The sequence below is a fragment of the Volvox carteri genome, assembly GCF_000143455.1.
Source record: "Volvox carteri f. nagariensis unplaced genomic scaffold VOLCAscaffold_72, whole genome shotgun sequence".
Classification (NCBI taxonomy): domain Eukaryota; kingdom Viridiplantae; phylum Chlorophyta; class Chlorophyceae; order Chlamydomonadales; family Volvocaceae; genus Volvox; species Volvox carteri.
Window position 1 is genome coordinate 447589 of NW_003307615.1, and position 21140 is coordinate 468728.

Below are 21140 nucleotides of genomic sequence, written 5' to 3' on the forward strand. Positions count from 1 at the left end.
GCATGTACGACCAAACAAAGGGTTGGATGATCACAGGGCTCTACACTAATGTATTCCAGCACATGCATACATGGACGCCTGCCAGAAGTATGCTGTGGTTGCAAGGGTGCTTGCTCTTCAGCAAGTAGTTATGCCAAGGACCTGCCTTGCCGGCCTTCTCATCTGCTCATCAGCTCTGTATTAGTGCCTGACCAAAAATTCCGCCTGCCATGCTAAACTATTTGCTGCTATGCCTGCCCTGCCTGCAACGCTGCCTGTGACTCGATAATGCACGTGTGTGGCTGCTGTTGCCCCAGTAGCATGTGAACACAGGGGCCGCCGGAGTTTCCTATCATTCAAACCAGATAGGTCGGGCAGCACTTGTTATTTGACGAAAAGATGCTTGCCTGCGTGTCACGTGTGGCCGGGGAAGGGGCAGGGGAGGTTCCGGAGTTTAGTCGACTTCTCAAACGGCCTTTACGGAATTGTTGCAACCCACATGGCATGCGACACGCTCAAAATAAAACAAAAATGGTGTCCGGTGCATCTGGGGGGCACACCCCATAATGCAGACGTGTCATCATCAGGTAGAACATTGGCCTCGGACAACGCTACATGACTGCACAATCCCCACCAGCTAGTGGCGGAACCGCTTCCAAGTTACAGCCCGGTAGTAAACCCGGTAGTAAACCAGTCCGTGCCAATTCGATACCATCGTATCCAAGTCACCTTTATCAGAGGCACAGACTAAGCAGTAATTCAGTCTATTTTGTACGTACCCAGCAAACTAAACATGGCCAGAGCACATCAAAATTTGTCAGCTACAATGTACAGTGCCGCTTCCCAGTGCGTACTTACATGTTCACCCAGCCACCTGGCAGCCCTCCTACGTACCTGGCACCGTCCATTGTAGCAAAAGCCTTCAGGGGTGCTGCATGGCCCAGGCAACACGTACCTGTATACATGTTGCAGGTAGGCAAGTCGGCGGCAGCATGCAGCAGCAAGATGCAGAGGATGAGGATAGCCTGTCCCATGGTGGCGCATGACGGTCAGGACCGGCTTCGTTCGGGCAGCACGATTGAACAGGCAAATCCATTCTTACATATTACCACGTGAAATGACCCGCCAAACACTTGAGCACGGATTACCATACCGTACCCTGTCACACATGCACACAAACAATGAATAGAACAACAATCTCACACTCATTATTACAGACCAGGTCACATGCTTGGGCATCCTGATATGGACTGTTCTGGCCCCCATGTGTTGCCATGTTAGCTCCTCTGCCTTGCGCGGGTTACCTAGGGCTGCTGGGTTCCTGGTGGCGCATTTGCGGAGTAGCTGGCTGCTGGGATTGAGGCCTCTGGAGATGCTGTCATAGAGCGCCTTAGCGCTGCTTATGGACGATATGTATGCTGCACGGTGCATGAGCTGCTACAATTCGTGCCGCACACAAGGATTCACGTTCAAGACAGCCCCTTACCAGCAGAGCCGCATTTCCATGGGGTCGCCCAAGCTGGTGCACGATAACAAGGTAGGTCAACATCCGAGGCGCCCGTGGGAAGGGAGTGGAAAGGGACAAGGGCGGCATTACTGCACGGGCTGCTGCGGTGCTCACGTCCGTGAATTTAACTGGAAGGGGATTGTGCTGGATATGCCGTACAGTACAACAAAGCACGCGGGTTACCCCACTATCCTAGACGGACGCTAAAAACACATTGCGTGCTATTCGCGCTAAGTTGACACGGATGACAATGGTGACGTCACGTCTTACATTTGCAGATTTTTCGTTGTAAACTAGTCCACATGCTTGGGCACCCGACCCGAACAGCCACTGCAGCCCAAAGCACCCCCCGGCACTCACGTCGGCAGCTTCACAAACTTGAGCGATGTAAAGTCCGGGTAGAAGCTTCGGCTGTAAGCAATTTCCTTTCCGTTGACGGTGATGCTACGGAGGGCGCCCTGGCACGAGGGCTTCATGATGACCTCGACCTGCAGGGGTTTATCCGCCGCATAATTGGAGGGGTTGGAATTCTCATGCGCGTCAAGTGGACGAGCATCTTGATTGTTAACCTGCTTGATGGCCAGTTTTATAGATGTAGTTACAGTGACGCAGTGATTCAAACCTGGACATTTAATAGCCGCGGCGCGGTGTGAATACGACTGCGCCGTCTCGCACCTTGGCCGCATCCATACCACAGCACCTGGATGTAAGGTTGCAGTCCTTCGCTCCGATTGCTGTACACATGGCAACTAGCTGTCTGCCGCTCCTGTCGTCCGTGGTGATAATTGACTCAACCTTGTTCAGGAAGAAAGGCGTCTGAGCGGTTGCCTGGGAGCAGTTATGTGTCTGCGGTTGGATAACAGTTGCAATAGGAGGCACGGTCCAAATGGGGCCGGTGTGGCAGCATCACGAGGCTGAGATTGCACGAGGCTGAGATACACGATGCAAGTCAAGAAGGAGAGCAGCTGCATTGGGGGGTGTATGCACCCGGATCTGCCTCTACACGTAATGCGGTAATGGGGAGAGACGGCGAAACCAGGACTGTAGCGGGAATGCCATCACAGCGGTACCCGTAAACTGTACGACATCAGCAAGATACCCCGAAGAAGCATAACCCAGCCTCCTTTTGTTCTTTCGCCTTATCCTCCAAACATCCGGTGAAGAGGTGAGGAAAAAAGTGGCGCTCATTGTCATTGTCATATGCTTCGTCTGCAGTGGATTACGGTGCCGCTCAACCCACCTTAACTAGGGATGGTGGTGGTCGCGACGGCGGCATCCACGGTGGCAATGGTGATGGCGGGAATGGCCTGAAACGCTCATCGCATTTCTTCTCCGAATAGGCCCCTGGGCAACGCACATCATCTGTCTCAACCCACCCTATGAAATTGTAGCCTTCTAGTCCCACCGGACATTCTGCAGTGTTGCCCATTCCGGGAACCGCAGGTGTTCCCATTACAGAAGCAACCCAACGCGACGTCAACTCGCTAATGACGTTCTCCATGGCCGGGGTGTCAGCAGGCATATCGAATGCGCCGCACACGAAGAGCTGTGGTAGGGTTGGGGGGGATCTGCTGGCGTTGTAATTACCAGAACATTTCCATAATGCAAGGGGTTCACGAATGCGAACCCCAGAAGCCACTAGCGCAGCGCTGAAACTGGAGATGATGAGGCTCGATGTCTGACTGCAATTTATGGGGCTGGAGAAGGTGTAGAGAGGAGCAGTGAGGTTCAATGGAGGTGTAATGGTAATGACGACGCAGACAGAGCAGATGGGTTGGGGGCCCGGTGGGTGCGGTGGGGATGGAAATGGAGAGAGTGGGGCAGGAGATGGTGGCTGGGGTAGTGACGGCTGTTCGGGCGCCAGTGGCACCTGGGGTGAAAGTGGTGATGGTGGTGGCTGAAGCATTGAGACCGGACAGACAGGGCAGTACCGCGACGCGTCGTGGGTGTCGAAAAATGCGACCCTGCAGGGAGCATTACAGATGAAGGCATCAGCATGCTCAGTAATGCGGGCCAGGGACGCGGCTTCTGCTTGGTTAAATCCCCGCGAATTCTCCACAGGCATGAGGTATCACAGGTTCTTGCAGTAATCCTGCTGTGGCCAAATCGTTGACACGTCGACACAAGGGAACACATCCTTGCCAAGCTGCCAGTCGACGAGGCAACGATAGCGACAGCAGCACTACTATGTTGCTAAAGACACAATACGCACGTACTCACTTGCAGGTCCCTGCGGTGCTGTCACACAGCTGTTGGATGCCGGAGCAGGGCTCCGTGGTGGTTATGCAGACGGTGCTCCCGGGGAATGTAGTCATGTTGAATTGCATGTTGTAGATACGGACGTCGTACCCGAATACGACCGTACCTGCAGGACATGAGTACGAAACTGTTATTTTCATGTCTCCGTCTCAATGGCCACAATCACTTCAGGCAGATATACAGCAGATATATGCGTACGCATATATGCAATTTGTCCGCTGTAACACACATTCGATCCATCCAGGATTCCGTCCAAGCCTTGTCCATGTTCGTAAGAATCCATATGCATGCATACCTAAGCTTCATACCGCCGATTGGAAGGGCCGCGTACCGTTTGCATCCGTTCCCCGCTCGGTGGCCGACGTAGTCCAGCTCAGCCACTTGCGGCTATTGACCTCCACACTACTCATGACGGGCTTCGTACATCCTGCGCCTGCACGCGTACAGGTGCCAGCTTCGTCCGCAGGTGCGCGTGAACCACGCCTAGGAGTTCAACCACGACTGAAGCATGCGTTATGTCTGTGATTGACTTTAGTTTGTTATCCTAAACAAGCTCCATCTGTAAAAGCCGCGTGAGGGCACGTACATACACCGGTGTGCAAGGCGGGACATCATCATCCAGAAGATGTGTGTCAGCTAGCGGACATCAAGGACAAGTAACTTTTTGCAGTGCGCATGCCGACAATGCAGCTTATAAAGGCCCATCGAGCAGTGATCCGCTGTTCCTGCGGGGGAGCCCTTCTGAACCAACCGTTGCAACTGAAGTCAGCATCTGCCCGCCTATCACCAAGCCAGCCTGCATGCACAACCACGTTTGTAACCAGTTACCGCACCTATCGCGATGGACATCTTGTACACGTTGCGGTTCAGAGCCTCGCAGCAGGTGTTGTTCGCCGCAGCGCAACCCACGTACCCAACCGCGAAGCAGTGCTTCGTGCCAGCAGCTGCCGCTGCCGTAGTAACCTTCAGGTGCACACAAATGCGCGAAAGTATGGCAAGAGAGCACACCCAATGTGTAAGCGAGGGACGCGCCTTGTGCATGTTTCATGGTTTCAGCGTATACGCGGACCACCACGTAGCATCATCTGGAAGCCGCGTGTGCCCGTTATTCCAGCTGCGGTATCAATGAATGTAGGTACGCAGGCAAGAGCATTGTAGCAGCAACGCACGCTTTAGAGGTACTCACTTCCGATGCACCCAGATATGTTATACCGTACGGCGAGCAGCGACAGCTGTAAGTCTCACACCTGATAAAGAGAAAGCAGGGAAATCCATTCATGACATTCACAGTGGTGTTGATTTGACAAGCAAAACAGTAATGCGTGCAGCGGAGTTAGAATTAGGGATTCAGCAGCAGCCCCAAAACTATAACAGAAACAATGAAACAGCTGACATGAAGGTGTCTGCAAGGCATCATGATTCGCGCGAAGGTAACAAATCTTGCGTGAACATCCTTATCGAGCGCGGTGTGGCGTGGTGTGAGGCGAAGAGATGCACTCGGTTGCCAAGCAAGAAGTGCGGCTACAGAAAAAGCCTCTCCTTTAAGACTACCTGGCCTTACATCACAGCTGTTGCAAAAGCTGCTTCCCAGACGGTGATAACCAGCTGCAACATACTCGCCTGCAATAAGGGAAATCAATTTGCCCACGGGTAGTGGCCCCCTGCAAAAGTCGACTGCTGCTGCCCGTGTGCACAGAAATCACGCGCTCCTCAGAAGCAAAGGCTGCAGGGATAATGTACAAACCATCAATAGGGCCAACCTGTTATCGAACTACCTATGTGCAATAAGCCTCCGAAACCCCAATAAGTAAGGCACAGTGTTGCGGCTTGCACAAATGTATGGATAGAATATAACCTTGAAGAAATTATCAGAGCAAATGTGAAATGATGATCGCAAAAGGCTAAAGCATGAAAAGTTTGCAACCCAAAATTTCCATGGAAAGATGTCATGGGACCCCGCGCAGCAGAAACCATCCAGCCACATCATGTGAGGTGCATTCATTACATGGATTACAGCCATACCTGAGCAGATTAGATGAAAGATAGTTACTCTGAAGACACTGTACCATACTAGGCGTGCCATGTGCAAGTGCGCCATGGCTGATAGTAAGCTTCTGACGTCCCTAGTGATATATTTCCTTGATCTCACCACAATTTCGAAATAAAGAAGCGCCTCTTGAGCTTGTATTGCTGTCTCATACAGTCAACCAAGATGAAAATCATGTAATGGCTCTGATGCGTCAGCTTACAAAGTCCACGCGCGTCAGAACCTTCGATGAAAATTACACTATTACGCAATTTGCACTATCCCTCCAAATGAAATTGCTGTCGACGATCCAGGGAGCTCACCCGTTCGCCGAAACATTTGATTTCGTGCGTGAGCGGGAATAATCGCGATCACGAACCCTCGGCGCCCATTTAAAGTGATTGCCCACTCATGTATTCTGATATTAATTTTTTGATTGGAGACATGATGCCCTAAGCGAGGAACCCCCATCAACCATAAATGGCACACTTTTTGTCGGAAATCGACGCACGCCTCGCAACCCCATTCCTCACTTAGCTGCGTTTGGACAGCTGGCTGTTGCCGCTTGCTGCTACATGCGTAAGTCTGCCTCGCATTAACATTTGCGTCGCGAGCTACACAACTGAGAGCTTACGATGCTTAGACATGTGACACACGCTGCGCGCTATTGCTACGCAGCAGCAATCCAATCAGGCCCCGCGTTGTTTGACGGTCGAAGTTACACGAAGTGCGTGTAGCTAGTCCCTTGTTCGTGGGCTTGCTTCCGCGTTTATGCCATAAGTCAGCCAGTACAACCATGTTCCCCTTCTTTCTCTTGGGAAGGCCGGACGACGCCGACCAGAACGGAAAGCTTATGGCTCAAACATGGTACCGCATGCGCACGATAATTGTTACTGCCACGTTATCAATTATCCTGGGCATCCTAAGGCTTTTATATGACGCTACGGCTGAGATAGCATTAATGCCTCGATAACGTGATCCCTACGTACACAGAATTGAAGCTGTGTAAGGGAACACTTGTCTCAACGCGAAGAACGCGTGCCTCTCGTGTGAGTCCCATGTACGGTACACGACGTACGATGCCGGTACCGCTAAAGCACGGAACCGGGGACCAACTTCGTAAGCAAATAGCAAACGTTTTTAAGTAAAAAGCTCAAAGGTAAAGCAAATCTCAGCTACGGAAATGCTGCAGTAAATTGGAAAATTAATACTTAGTTGTTGCTCCAAAAGAGATTGCCATTTCTGTTACAGGAATGCTGCTGTGCTATGGAGGACTAATCTGAAGCGACTAACCAAAGAAAAAATACCACGAGCAACGACGCGGGCGTCGCCGAGTCGGACGCAAACAGGGACGGGCGGGCGGGCGCGCGCTGAATAACAAAAGCAAGATATAGAACGGAACCCATGCGCGCTATTTATACGGCCCTGAGGACACGGGCCGTGGCGAAGCAACCGAAAAGCTTGCATCGCCCATGGGCCTTACGCCAACTAACCCGGCTTCCGCAACGCAAGCCCGCAATACACATCAATGTTGGCGCGAAAAGGGCAGGCTCATAAAAATTGGCTTACACGTCAAAGATTGGTCTGCAGGCGGGCTACTTGACAACCTTGGCGGGTAGACTTGTTGGCTTAAACGCGACGGAGCGAAGCGACCGGAGCTTCTAAGGCTGGTTCTGTGGTACTGTCGTACAACTGGTTCGCAGTGGCGACTAATTCTCGCTGCTCTCCTGGTGAAGTCATTCTGCCTTCACGCAGAAGAGCATACAGCCTTGTCCAATTGTCAGTGCGACAGGCTGTACTTGCCCCCCGCCCGCCCTGTCCCTGTCAGCCCCTTGCTTCCTCTTTCCGCTACCCCCAGTCTTGCCCCAGATGCAGCACTGTTTGGCTCGGCCTGGCGTCGGCGGACTCCTGAGAGGCGCCCTCCCCCCCTCAGCATGGTGACAGACTGAGGCAGCACGCTGTGTAAGGCCCTTGGCAGCGGTGCAATTCTCGCCAACAAATCGTCCTAATCGCACCGTTCAGCACCGTCGGGTCAGCCAATCCTCCGCCACCAGAACCAGTTAAGGGAAACAGTAACACAGAATCAGCCATTAAGTGGCGAGGTTGAGGTCTGCTGGGTAACATTGGCCTTCTGGAGGTGCCTCGTAAAGCCAGATGTCTCCGTTTACTGTATGAGAGACGCGGTGAGATAGGTTGACTTGCGAGGGCAGCAGGTAACTCTCCTGACAAGCTTTAGATGGCGGGCAAGGTGGGGAACGCAGTAGAAGCTTGGTGCGATCAAGGGCCGCCTGCCTGAGAATTGCGCTCCCAGGAAGTAGTTACCTACGACACATGCGACTAGACGGGATAGGAATGTCAATACCAGAGAAATATCCGCAAGTGTCACTCTAGACGAAAGGTCAAAGGAGTCCATGAAGATAGCCTACGAAGGAAGTAGTGTACTCATATGTAGCATACTCATATATCTATGAGGGAAGCTTACTCGAATGGGAAGCATCACATGATTATGGTAGTTCAACAGCTGGCCTTTGTAACCTGCTGTACGGCACGGGATCGGACCTGTACGGATAACCATCGCTGCTGTCTATCGTCGGCAATGCGCCACAGAGAGTAGTAGGTAACATGCATTGAAAAAGGCACGTTCCAGTCGTCAGTCATCGCTTACAAATCCTCTCTCTCCCCCTCCACATGCATACGGGAGGCGACACACCACTCCCCTCACCTCGCCGCCACGGGAGTGAATGAGGGTATTACAGAAATTCAACAACGTTCTGCACCGATTGAGGTGAGGGCCTGGACCTCGGATAGATTAATAGAATTATACATAGGAAGATAGAGAAAAAGATAGATAGATGGATAGATAGATAGATCATATTGTCACAATCCCTGCCATCCACCATCTAAGCTCTGCGGTCGTCCGTTCTGCCAGCTAGCTAGCTACTCTATCATTATTTTCTCTGCTGGAGCGCAAAGAAGCAAGATCAATGTAGTGTGAGACCTAGCTTGCCCATAAACTTTTTCAACACAGCTGGAAATTACAACTCACGCCGACTCATCTGACAAACCTGCTAAACCAACAACATCATTGCATACCAGTCCTGTTGCGAACCGGATCCACGACTCTTCTATTAATAGATAAGTCGCGCAGGCATAACAAGCATGGAACAGCCTGTGCAGCTGCCGTACAATACATAACACATATGTTATTCTCTATGACAGCGACAGCCAATTACCATCCTCAAGACAGCTTCAGCAGCCATCACGATAAGCTGGATTTTCCAAGCAAAAAAGATGCAACGAAACCATGGGGCCACACGCGGCCCAACCCAACCTTGCTGCCTGCTGTGTACCATCTGACATTTTTATAGAAATATATAAAATTCTTCTAGCAATGAACTTTCCAAAAAGATACACATACAATCCACCGAATCATTGCCACCACCAACGCGATCACCTGACAAAGCAGCTGCTGCATCCTGGTATGATAACCTGCTATGACGTGCTCTGCCTGTCTGTACATTCATTACTATAAAATACTACTTTGCATAACTCATACCATGACTCACCACAACTAATGAGGTCACTGCTTAAACAAATTGATGACTAGTAACCATGCACGACCGAAGCCCCCTCCTTAAATGATAAAAGTAGGGCAACATTTGTTGTCCAGCGAAAAGATGCTCGCCTGCGTGACGGCAGTCGGGTTATTACATTCGGGGATGGGTGAGGCGGGGTTAAGGAATAGGTTTGCGATTGGTTGGTTCGGGGATCGTCATAGAGAGAGAGAGAGAGGGAGAGCACATCAAAATGTCTGCAAAAGAGGCAGTAGTGCCGCTTCCCAGTGCGTACTTACATGTTCACCCAGCCACCTGCCGGCCCTCCTACGTACCTGGCACCGTCCATTGTAGCAAAATCCTCTAGGGGTGCCGCATGGACCAGGCGACGCGTACCTGTATATCATATAGTTCGTGGTGCACTTGATACGCAAGGTGTTAAGGGGCGTAAGCAGGATATTTTGCAGGCAGGCAGGCAGGCAGGGCAGGCGCAGGGAACATACCCGCCGCCGCACCCACCGCACAAGACATGCATCAGAGCCCAATCAGTGCTGCAGGGACCGCGATTACTGCTACAGCCAGCAGTAATGCATGGATGCGTACACCCACGCACTGTTAGTGAGGTACTAACTTCGGGGGCCGCAATGTAATGACACAGTACTCTATCGCTACGAGAGGTGTTGAGTGCGTGCTGGCCAGGCCTAGCGGATTCTGTGCAGCGTCACGTCACGTTGCGGTCGCCCAGCTGGGCAGACCAGCAGGCAAACAGATGAACCTGACAGGTACTTATGGCGTTCAAAGACAGGTTCTCACCAGCAGAGTCGCATTCCATCGGGGTCGCCCAACCTGTTGCGCGACACCACCGCCGGCAGGTCAGCATGCGCATAGGAAGGCGGGGAGGTTTAGGAGGCAGATGCGTTAGCTGAGCGCGCGGGACCAGCAGCGTAGGGACGCGTCAGTGAGCTTTAAGCTGTTGGTTGTGAAAGGAGAATCGATCTTTGAGTCCGGACGTGAAAGCTTTTGAAAGTCCGTCGGTCCCAGACCCCCAAGCCCCAACCGTCGTGGCAGTTGATGCCGTTGTGACTGGCATGACCTATTAATGCGGAATATAACCCGCTGCCCCCAGCCTGCACCACTTGCGCGGCAGCAGTTCCATATCTATGTTCGGCAAGGTGGGGGAGACTTCCGCCGCGATGTGGTGTGGCGGCTTACTAAAACGTTTATCCAACATCTCTCCCCCCCAAAAAAGCGGAGAAAACCACTCACGTCGGCAGCTTCACAAACTTGAGCGATGTAAAGTCCGGGTAGAAGCTTCGGCTGTAAGCAATTTCCTTTCCGTTGACGGTGATGCTACGGAGGGCGCCCTGGCAGGAGGGCTTCATGATGACCTCGACCTGCAGGGGGCCCCGGGAAGTTGCTTAGATGCCAGGGTTGCGGGGTTGTGTGCACCAGACGGAAGTCGCGGGCGATGTACAGCACTGCACTTCATGACCTGATGGTACAGCAATGCGTGTCGAGATAGCTACTAGCTATAAGGGGCGCACGTACGAGCTGAGGCGTCTGTGTGAACGAACGACGTATGACGTTTCTAAAGGTACCTTCCCAATGCCTACATGACCGTCTAGTAATCATGATTAGCCAACTAAAGCAAGACTCCAATGTGTAACGGCATTGGTGTTGTAATGACCACAGCGCATCCGCATCAGCCGGTCTGTAAATGCTCACCTTAGCAGCGTCCATTCCGCAACACCTGGACTTGCGGCCACAGGTCATTCCAGCATTCTGTAACGTCGTACACATAGCAACCACCTGCTCACCGCGCCCGTAAGTAGTGTTGTATGACTCGACCGGGGTGAGAAGGTACGGCACCTGGGAGGCTGCTTGGGAACAATTGTGCGTCTGCGGATTGAAAGCAGGCATACATGGGGAATCGTTGAGTTAGCTTTAGCTGGAAATGATATTGATGGATGCCGGGGTTGCAAGGTTTTATTATTTTATGCTTGATGATCCACTTCACTTCACAGAAACAGGAAACACCTCTGCCCAGGTGGCAAGGCCTTAACATATGCACCCCACGTGCAAATTTGGCAGAGAGGTGCCGTAAGACCCATACGAAAAAGGGGAGGGACGCCGGTGGCTAGTTGTTGACCTGGAGGATATTGAAGCGCTGCACAAGCACCTCACCTTTACGTATCGAATAGGTGAACCTGGCGGCGGCAACGGCGGAGATGGAAATGGCGCATATCGTTCGGTGCAGTTTTTTTCAGAGAAAGCAAAAGGGCATTGGGCGCTATCCGCTGTAGAAAACACAGTGCCGTCAAAGCCGTATCCCTCCTTTCCAGTAGGGCAACTGGTATCGTTGTTAATTCCAGGGACCACGGGTACGCCAGCCACTGATGAAACCCAGCCTGCCGTCAGGCCGCTCAGGAGTTCCTGAAAGGCGGCGAGGTCGTTGGGCACATCGAATGAGCCGCATACCAAGAGCTGCGGCTCGTTGGGTTCTTCGGGGTTGTAGTTCTCGGTGCATTTCCGCTTGACAAAGACTTCGCGGATGGCCACCCCGGCTGCATTCAGCGCATCGGTGAGGTTCGAAATAACACGGTCCGGTATCTGACTGCAGTTCACGAGATTGGTAGACCCGGTAGTCGTCGGTGGGGGTCGAACGGTAATGGTGACGCAGACGGAGCAGATGGGGGTGGGTGGCAGCGGCGGCTCGGGCGACAGTGGCGGCTCAGGCGACAGCGGCGGCAGCGGCGGCTCTGGCGACAGCGGCGGCAGCGGCGGCTCTGGCGACAGCGGCGGCAGCGGCGGCTCGGGCGACAGCGGCGGCAGCGGCGGCTCGGGCGACAGCGGCGGCAGCGGCGGCTCGGGCGACAGCGGCGGCTCGGGCGACAACGGCGGCTCGGGCGACAACGGCGGGTTTGAGAACGTCATGGGACAGACAGGGCAGCATCGGGAGGCGTTGTGGGTGTCAAATACAGCGTACCTGCGAACAGACAGCAAAGTCAAAGAGGAGGTCAGCACATCTGCACCTTTATGGTCACCACTCGATTCATGGACACATCCACTCTATTTCACAGGATGCCGGTCCCATGACCCCAACCTGCGCCGCTCATCATAGGCGAAGAATAAGACCAACCCACCGCAGACCTTCCAGCCATAAACACATACCCACTTGCAGGTCCCTGCGGTGCTGTCACACAGCTGTTGGATGCCGGAGCAGGGCTCCGTGGTGGTTATGCAGACGGTGCTCCCGGGGAATGTAGTCATGTTGAATTGCATGTTGTAGATACGGACGTCGTACCCGTATACGACCGCACCTGCAGGATGGAAAAAGGCGCGACGCAACTATCGGATACGCTCACTAGCAGAACAGCCAGTTGCACGCCTCACACACGCCATAGCCCTTGAATCGACTGGAGCTTGCGCACCCATACTTGGAAACATTCACTCACGGGCACACCCTGACACACACGCCAGGATCCCCTGGCGGACTGGCCCAAAATGATCCTGATTTGCCGGTCGATATCCAGGTCCCCATTCCCTGTCGAAGCCTGGATCCACTAGGACATGCCCATGCTAGTCCTCCTGCTGGACCTATTTCTGTGGTGCATCACGCTCACCTTGGTCATCAGTTCCCCGCTTATTGGAAACGGTGGACCATGTGGGCCACGAGCGGCCGTTGATCTCCACCTGGCTCATGGCCGGCTTCACGCAGCTCGCACCTTCGTGTGCATTTGCGCACACATGCACCGGCACCGTTAAATAGGGGTATTGCGCGAGTTCGCATGGCATGGTGTTCGCGTGTTATGGTAAGAGAGATTATTATGTGTTCGTGTGTGTGTGTGTGTGCAGAAAGAGAACACTCTCAGCGTAGTGCTATGCTCGTAAATGCGATACAAAGAGAATGAACAAACAAAATCATATAAAGCTTGGACATGTGGCAGCACTCGAGCCACCCCAACCAGAGGTTTCGGAAAGAGCACGGCCGCTAGGTGTCGTTAGGCTTTCCATCAGGACCAAACGTCCGGTAGGGCCTTACTTAAGCGTCACACGGTCATGCACTCATATGCATATGCGCGCTCTCACACGAACTGTAGTTCGTTCGGAAGTGTGTCTTCTGATGCAAGTCAGGCTAGCTTGTCAAGTGCACGGTCCTCTAGGTTACACAGCTATGTGCCCGAACCCACGCGGCCCCATGCCGTGCCCCTCACACGTGGACCCCTGAGCGCTGAGCGCTTGGTGGCGAGCGGCCAGGTATTCTGATTTATTCGGAGCCTGCCCAGCCGCCCACTGTCGTCAACCTGAATAAACAGCAAATGGCACACACGGCACCCCCATAGACACGTTGGCGTGACCTTCGCAGCTATCCACGCACCTATCGCGATGGACATCTTGTACACGTTGCGGTTCAGAGCCTCGCAGCAGGTGCTGTTCGCCGCAGTGCAACCCACGTACCCAACCGCGAAGCAGTGCTTCGTGCCAGCAGCCGCCTGCAGCAAACGCAAACACAGCAAGGTAGAGCGCAAAGTCAAACGACGGATCCAATGCACAAACAGGATACAAACGAATATTGCAAACTGGGTTTGCAGTTCTGCTTGTGATCAACCTGCAACCCACATTCGCAAATGAGCAGCGAGCCATCGTTCCAAAGGAGTCCCATTTTGGTATGCGATGTTGCAAATGATTAGGTAACACGGTTGGCGTGCAAGACGCATGGCTGCTGATCGCTGCTGTAGTACACTCACCGGGTACGCGCCTACATACGACATAGTGTACGGTGAGCTGCGACAGCTGTACGTCTCGCACCTGCAAGCAAAGAGGTCGATTCGGACGAGCGCTGTAATTTTGGCCTTCCTCGCAACCGCGAAATAATAACGACACCCAGCAGTGAATTAGTTGAGCAACCAAGCACCGATGGTACAGGCCGCCGCGACAAATGTCTTAAGTGCGCTAATCATAATCTACTGCACCGACGACTGCTGATACAACAAGCACTTCGTGGCGCGTGCAGCTGTGCGGATAACAAGCCAAAGCGCAGTATGCACATATGATCAGCGGCTCTGCTGCAAAGTTTGCGAGTGCCCGTTGCATGCAACTACATGTAACACACTCACTTGCAGTACGGGTAATTACTCAAGGTAGACTTGGTTAGGAGATTTCGACTGATCCACTTCGATGATACCGCATCCTCCCCGGATACCACGACTGTATTGGCACAGGAGGATGGGCACGAAGTCAGGAAGGACATGGTCATGAGTTCCAACGATTGAAGTTACATCCTCCACTTCGCAAATACTGAATAGCGAAGTCCTTATAATACAAGGTTGCTTGCGAGAAAAAACAACCGTAGGTCGGCGGGTTCGGTGTTCAAGTGAAATGAGGCTTGTTCGGTGTGTTGATGTCGAAGCACGTGGTATCGCGTGTCACGAAAACCCGCAGGCCCAAGCATCAGCAAGTCTCAATTAGCACAAAACACAGTAATTACCTACCTGCACATATTAAGCCTAGGATAGCGACTTTGTACAAGCTGTGTATCGCCAGCCGCTCCATGTGATTGCAGGACGCCATTCCTTGCTTCCTGAGCCTCCTACGGTCTGCGTCTAGAACTTGCAAAGATTACTGCCAAGGATTTTGTCGTTACAGGGAAATGAATCCCAATCAGATTTGATCAAAGACGAAACTATACCGGTCCCATGAATACCGGTATGCAGTTGAGAATTGACCAGTACAGCCGGGCTGCATGCAAATCTCGCCTCGCTCTCGCAATTTATGTACCTCCTCTCGGGGTAAATCATGAACGATCCAGGGAGCTTGCCTGCCCGCGAAAACGGTTGTTGTCGTACGCGGCCGGGCGTCGTGATCTTAGAACTGCTCATGGACCTTCACATAGCTTCCAATCGAGATTTCTATCCTTTATATAATCTCCTCACTTATTTTGTAATTAAGAGGTTGATTGTAGTAGAATTTTTCTCCTCCGAGAGGTATCGACGCTTCGACTTTTCCGGGCCCAAATCCCTGTCCAAATGTGCCATTAGACGGCAGCAAGGACAAGCACAGCACAGGGGTCTAAACGGAATTTTAGGGATGGAACTAAGAAAGCTAGGGTGATGCAGACCTTAGGACCAAAGGATGAAATATCTACCTAAAATTAAACCGTGCATACTGGTGGCTTTGCCCTGCAAACCATATCTACGCACAGCCCACGGATAAAAATAGCTGATTGTTCACATAACTTAGCATACGTTTGTACTCACGAATTGGAGCGATTATTCATCGTGTGCATTCGATATGTACGCAGGTACCTATAATGATAGTATATCACAATATTCAAAGGGACTACGGTGCAACCCGTTATTGTTATTGTTGTTAAAAGCTTTAATGAGAGCTCGAATGCCCCAGGACGTTTACGTATAGCGAAAACCTAGCCCAGCCGAAAAGGAAACGAAAGCGAAAACCCAGCTCAGCCAAAAAGGAAAACGCGTGGAATGAACACTAGGCCTGAGAATGCGGTAGGTAACTTAAGTTATATATGTGGGTGCGCAGCCGGTGAGCTCGCAAGGTCAACAGCTTTCCACAAAGTAATTCGACTTCCACAGCTTTTTCCTAAATGACGAGTTGCATCAATGTCGCAACGACAAGCGTGTAAAAAACGTGAACGACAGGACGAATAATAGCATAAGAGTCTGTTGCAATACCGGACCCGCACTCTCTTGTGCCTTTCCCAAGATGATACACCTGTTGTCCTTAAGTATTCTGATTTGTGTATAAGTCCATTCTCGTCGTGTAACTATAAGCTTTCTACAAGTTGAGACTCGATGCGAGCTGACGCGAGTATATCTGGTATGAGAGTTTCGTGACGGCGAACGAGGGGACGCCGTGGACCTCACGAAGCGAGCTCCCAAGGGACCTCCACAAAGCCACTTGGCCAGGTTCTTCTCTCCCTCCCCCAGGATGCGCACCGTCCCAGCAGGCTCGTGCCGCAGGCGCCCCTGGATGGGGGCCGTCCTTCACACACACAACCCAGCAATCAAAACTGGTGTAAGGTGAACACTACTACTACTACTACTACTACTACCGGTAAAGCAGCAGCAGTGATAACATAATCAGCAGTACTAATACTACTAAAATAAACCCAACCTAATCGCTAATCTTCATGTTGGGATGATTCCGGCCAAGATACCAAATGCACGGAATACAAACACCGTACATTCAGGACAAGCCTGCTGCTCTCCCGGGGGGCGGTGCAACTACTCGGATAGCACTTCAAGTTCGCCTGGTATGTATGCGTTGCGCGCTGCTGCTGCATGCCTATATCTATACTGCACCGGAGCTTTATCTCCGGCCCAAGCGCGCCGGTCAGGGATGGGAGCGGCACGGCCTTATACCGTGATGGGGTCGCTTTGATGTGGTGCAGTGCGGTAGATGTGGATGATGAGAAGCGAGCAGACCTCTAGCGAATAACGTAGCAGCGCTCCTTGCATCTCCCGCATGCATCTGGAACCCTGATGAACCGAGTCGAGCAACATGGTGCAAGCCCATCCTCTTATCGACACCTGCCGAAGCAGCCGCAGCCGCAGGCACAGCAACAGCAGATGCTGTTGCTGCTGATGCTACGAAACCATTCCGACGAGTCCCTCATCAAAAGGATTTGCGGCGCCAACAGCACCAATAGCGACAGCAGCAGCAGCAGCAGCAGTAGCCACTGCGACAAAGTCCTACAGACAGCAATTATGAAAGCAAGGACAAGAAGGACAGTTTTATGACTCCCACCTGCCGTAGCACAGGAGCTGAAACACAGCACCCAAGCTAGAGAACCAGCAGAAGAGCAAGAGCTCAATAGACATAGCATTTACTAATAAAATGGACCGCCTGTATCCAGAACAGATGTAGAGGGAATTGAACACCTGTGTGGACCCGCGGTCTTTCCCCCTTGCAGCGGTCCCAGCTAAAAACACATACGACGCACCACCGACAACACCGTCTACATATATCAACACCATGCTTGCATGCATGAAGCCAATATGTCCATCCTTCAAGCTGTTAGCGTCTGCCCGCGCTCGGCGGCTTCTACCACTTAACACTGACCGTTCTGGAGTTCCTGTTGGGATCCTTTAGCCGCACGGTTGCATATGCCCCTGGCCACAGCCTCATTCGGCTCCGAAACCCAGGACCGCGCCTGCTGTACGTCATGTCTTCTGTTTCACGCATGCGCATTACGTTAGGTTGGACCAACCGCAAATCAGCACCGGCCTACGGTCTCCTCCAGCAGCGACACTGCTCATGCAGTACTGTAGTATTGCGACGCTGTACAGGTTCGTGCCCCAAAGCTGTGCGACGGCCCCTCACGGCGTATATGAGCAGAGGCAGTCGGTATTTGTGACGGCATGCAGTCGAAGCAAGCGACTCCACGACCATAGCAACTACTATATAACTCCAATGCAGCCCAAGAGGCTGCTGACCTTAAGCTTTGCGAAATGTACTAAGCTTTACCCGCCGAGGCAGCCTAGAGTTCCTGGGCCCTTGAGTTCGTGCACACACACATACACACACACACACACGCGCGCGCGCGCGTAAGTATGTACGTATGTACGTACATATACAAACCCTTGATAACGCATACAATGAGCGGCGATGGCAACCCGGCGTGAGGCAAGGTTCTCATCCTGGCCCCACCTGCTGCCGTCATGCTCTAGCGCCACTAGTGCCCAATTCGACACGGGTCTGTACTTAATGGCAATTCACTCTTATCCAGTCGGTTATGGTGACCAAGTGCATCGTCAACAGCAACATCCTGCAGTGAAAGCCAACATGATACAGCATCACTCAGACCCTACCTGAACCCACCATCACCACCACCGCCACCGCCACCACCGCCACCACCATTCAACTCCGACTACTACCGACTACCAAACCGCCTAGACTCCCCTCACCAACACCACCAGACACCCCAAGCCATCCCGGTCGCGGGAGACACACACACACACACACACGCACACGGCAAAGTCACAACGGCAAGCAAGGACAGCAGCTGCAAGAAGGTGCACCTCTGCTAACTCCGCACAGCTGCCGCCCCTGCAATGCCATCCAAGGGCGCCTTGTCCAGAGGCTTCCGGCGTCTGTATGTACAAGGGCGACTCAACACAGGGCAGAGCCCTCTCACCACCCCCTGCCACATCCCCGGCAATCGCATGGGGGGGGGAGAGGTTCATGTCACCGGCCTTGGTCGATCTCCTGCAGGCCAAAGATCCTCCCACTGAAAGGGACCGTACGCGGGGCCCGGTTATGACCACACACCCCCCCATAGCATCCATGGCAGCATCTCCCCGCAAGCCCTAGTAGTGGAGCAGGCGGCCCGGTAGTGATATCCGGGCGGGAAAGACGCATGAAAAGCAACGGCTGGCCCGCTGGTATGCTGCTGCTGCTGCTGCTTAGCTCACATACGTGGCTGGGCAACACTTGTTGTCATTCGAGAAGATGTTTGCCTGCAGAAGGAAGGAGGGAAGGTTCGCAGAGGCATTAGGTACGTGTAGATGTGATTGAGAGAAAGAGATCAGGTGAGAACGGTCGGGCGGAACGCGCAAACGGGCTGGAGAGGCAAAGGGGGGGGGGAGGCAGATGACCGGCCAGGTACGTAGCACTCGGTAGGTGCGCTGCTGCCCACCGGGTCCCATGTGGTGATCTCCACTTACTGGGCCTTACTAGGTCCGTTACTCCGCATACTTCCAGAGGCGGCCAACATAACATGCTAGCGGCGCGTACACATCAAACACATCTAACACACGCTCACGCTCACTAATACTGTATTCATATTACCACTGAAGGGAGGTTGTCTTCTTCTTCACCCAGCAAGCTAAGGCCCGGTACACACGCACCTGGCATTTGCCTTGGTAGCACAGCGCCTCCGGATTAGCGCATCTTCCAGGACGAACCCACCTGCGAGAGGTTATTACATTAGGGCGGTTGGGATGGCGGTTGGGATGGCGGTTGGGATGGCGGTTGGGATGTGCGATTGCGGTGCGGATGAGTTGAGTTGGCAGTTGGATTTTGGCTTGGAATGGAGGTTGATGTTGCGGTCGCCATGACGGTTAGGATGGAGGAAATAGGTCTTGAAAGACAGTTCAGCGTTTCTTGATGGTATATGCTCTTAGTTACACGTACAACTCCCCCTGCCTGCGGGGCTGCTTGGTTGGGGTTTCTCCTTCCCGTCCCGTGAGTCGGCGGGTTCGCCCATAACGCTCATAAGGCCATACTTCGCCTGGCACAGACTTCCTCAAGCATACATAAACGGGAGCCATATATACGCAGATACACATAAATCATCTAGGGCAAGTTTCCTACTCACTCATTCGCTCACTCACCAGCACAGAGACTTGCCGACGGGCGACTGGCCGTTCAGTCTCCTGTAGTGGTGACGTACAGACGAAGCGGGAAATTCGGCAAAGGCAAGACCGTGGTTAGCGTGTGCGGCTAATGGGAAATGTGTGTGGGGGGGGGGAGGCGGAGGGGTAGGGAGAGAAGTGAGTCGGAAAATGCTGTTTCAATACTGGGGGGTGTCTGCCCTCTAAGCCACATACACTTCACAAACTGCGGGTTGTTTTTCTGGTGGCGCAGCGGACGGCGATTTTAGAAGTTACAAGTTCCGCACAATTGCGGAGGGGCGTCCGTAGAAGCCGAGGGGGACATGGACGGTCAATAGCCATGTCCGTAAGTGTGACCCTCCTCCCCTCCTCCCCTCCTCCCCTCCCCCTCCGTCGAAATGGAAACGTAACGCCACACAGACTGGGAAAACAGTGGAGAAACGACCCAAGCTGAACTGGCCGAATCCAAACTGTAGCGCGCCGCACCGAAACCACACCAAGCAACTAAGGGTAACGAGGAACCGTCATTAAATGATTCAGGACTGCTGCAGGCCGGTGAACTTACTGGTCCAGGTTGGTGAACTTGAGAGACACCAATTCCGGCGTGTTGTCGTATGTATCCCAGCTGTACAGCATATCTTGCGAGTCGAAATTGATCTTGCGGATCTCCGGCGAACATGTCTTGTTCAGCAGAATCTCCACCTACGTGCGGTCACGTTGTACAAGACGAGACGTGCAACATAAAAACCACATTCACGAGGAGGAGACCGGAGGCATCAGTTACGGAGGTGTCCAAACAGTTCCCCGCAAGCAGGTGTTGTTGGGAAGGGAAAGGGACGTGGAGATGATAATGGCTAATCGGCTGAGTTGCAGGCGGCGATTATAATAACGCGCCTTCTGCAACTGGCTGCAGCAAGCATTGAGCGAGAATGACATCATCATCATATAATATAATATAATATAATAATAATAATAATAATAACAATAACAATAACAATAATAATAATATATAATAATAATAATAATAATAATAATAAAACAAGTACATTGGCAAGCGCGGCAGTGCGTGTCGAGCAAGACCAAGAGCAGGGGCCGTGGCGGCACAGGTGGCACTGCACTTTCACATCGCAGTGAAACCGCCATAACGTCGGCCTCCCCCTCCACCCAACCAAGCGAGCCCCTCGCATCATCGGCATCGACATGTCCTCCTTCCCGGGAACGGAGAAGATTCAATCGACGGCATCACAACAACTTGTTCAACTGTTCTTGCCCCTTAGGGGCCTCCTCCCCCAGCCGCTTCATCTGTTTCCCGCAGCCACATCCCAACCCCCCAACATCCCAAACCCCAACACCCTAACATCCCAACACCCAGACCCATGTTTGCTTCGGTGCTCCGATAGTACCTTGGAGAAATCCATGTCGCAGCAGGGCGACTTCTTCCTGCAGGTCTGGCC

At 52.8% G+C, this 21140-nt stretch overlaps 3 protein-coding genes across 3 annotated transcripts in view; all 3 read right to left on the reverse strand.

The window, feature by feature from the left end:
* Positions 1-335: 335 nt before the first annotated feature.
* On the reverse strand, positions 336-6008 carry VOLCADRAFT_107647 (uncharacterized protein; the record flags this gene model as incomplete). Its single annotated transcript, XM_002957339.1, has 13 exons — positions 5768-6008; positions 5366-5468; positions 4932-4992; positions 4579-4708; positions 4077-4178; positions 3707-3851; positions 3357-3450; positions 2727-3032; positions 2162-2332; positions 1847-1974; positions 874-910; positions 479-526; positions 336-386 (listed from the first exon to the last, which is right to left on the reverse strand). The coding sequence occupies exons 1-13, from the start codon at positions 5841-5843 to the stop codon at positions 336-338; spliced, it is 1452 nt and encodes a 483-aa protein (XP_002957385.1). The 5' UTR covers positions 5844-6008.
* Positions 6009-9405: 3397 nt separating this feature from the next.
* VOLCADRAFT_98460 (uncharacterized protein) lies at positions 9406-14896 on the reverse strand (the record flags this gene model as incomplete). Its single annotated transcript, XM_002957340.1, has 12 exons — positions 9406-9456; positions 9661-9721; positions 10139-10171; positions 10592-10719; positions 11051-11224; positions 11510-11939; positions 12501-12645; positions 12949-13050; positions 13704-13818; positions 14074-14134; positions 14443-14533; positions 14818-14896. 12 exons carry the CDS (start codon positions 14894-14896, stop codon positions 9406-9408), a joined length of 1470 nt encoding a protein of 489 aa, XP_002957386.1.
* A 1811-nt stretch (positions 14897-16707) lies between these two features.
* VOLCADRAFT_107648 (uncharacterized protein) overlaps positions 16708-21140 on the reverse strand; it is a gene marked incomplete at both ends in the record, with an annotated part of 4863 nt that continues 430 nt past the window's right edge. Inside the window, 5 exons of the mRNA XM_002957341.1 lie at positions 16708-16881; positions 18766-18810; positions 19201-19261; positions 19687-19728; positions 20252-20388. Of these exons, the coding sequence (XP_002957387.1) occupies positions 16708-16881; positions 18766-18810; positions 19201-19261; positions 19687-19728; positions 20252-20388 (459 nt within the window). The remainder of the gene's footprint in view (positions 16882-18765; positions 18811-19200; positions 19262-19686; positions 19729-20251; positions 20389-21140) is intronic.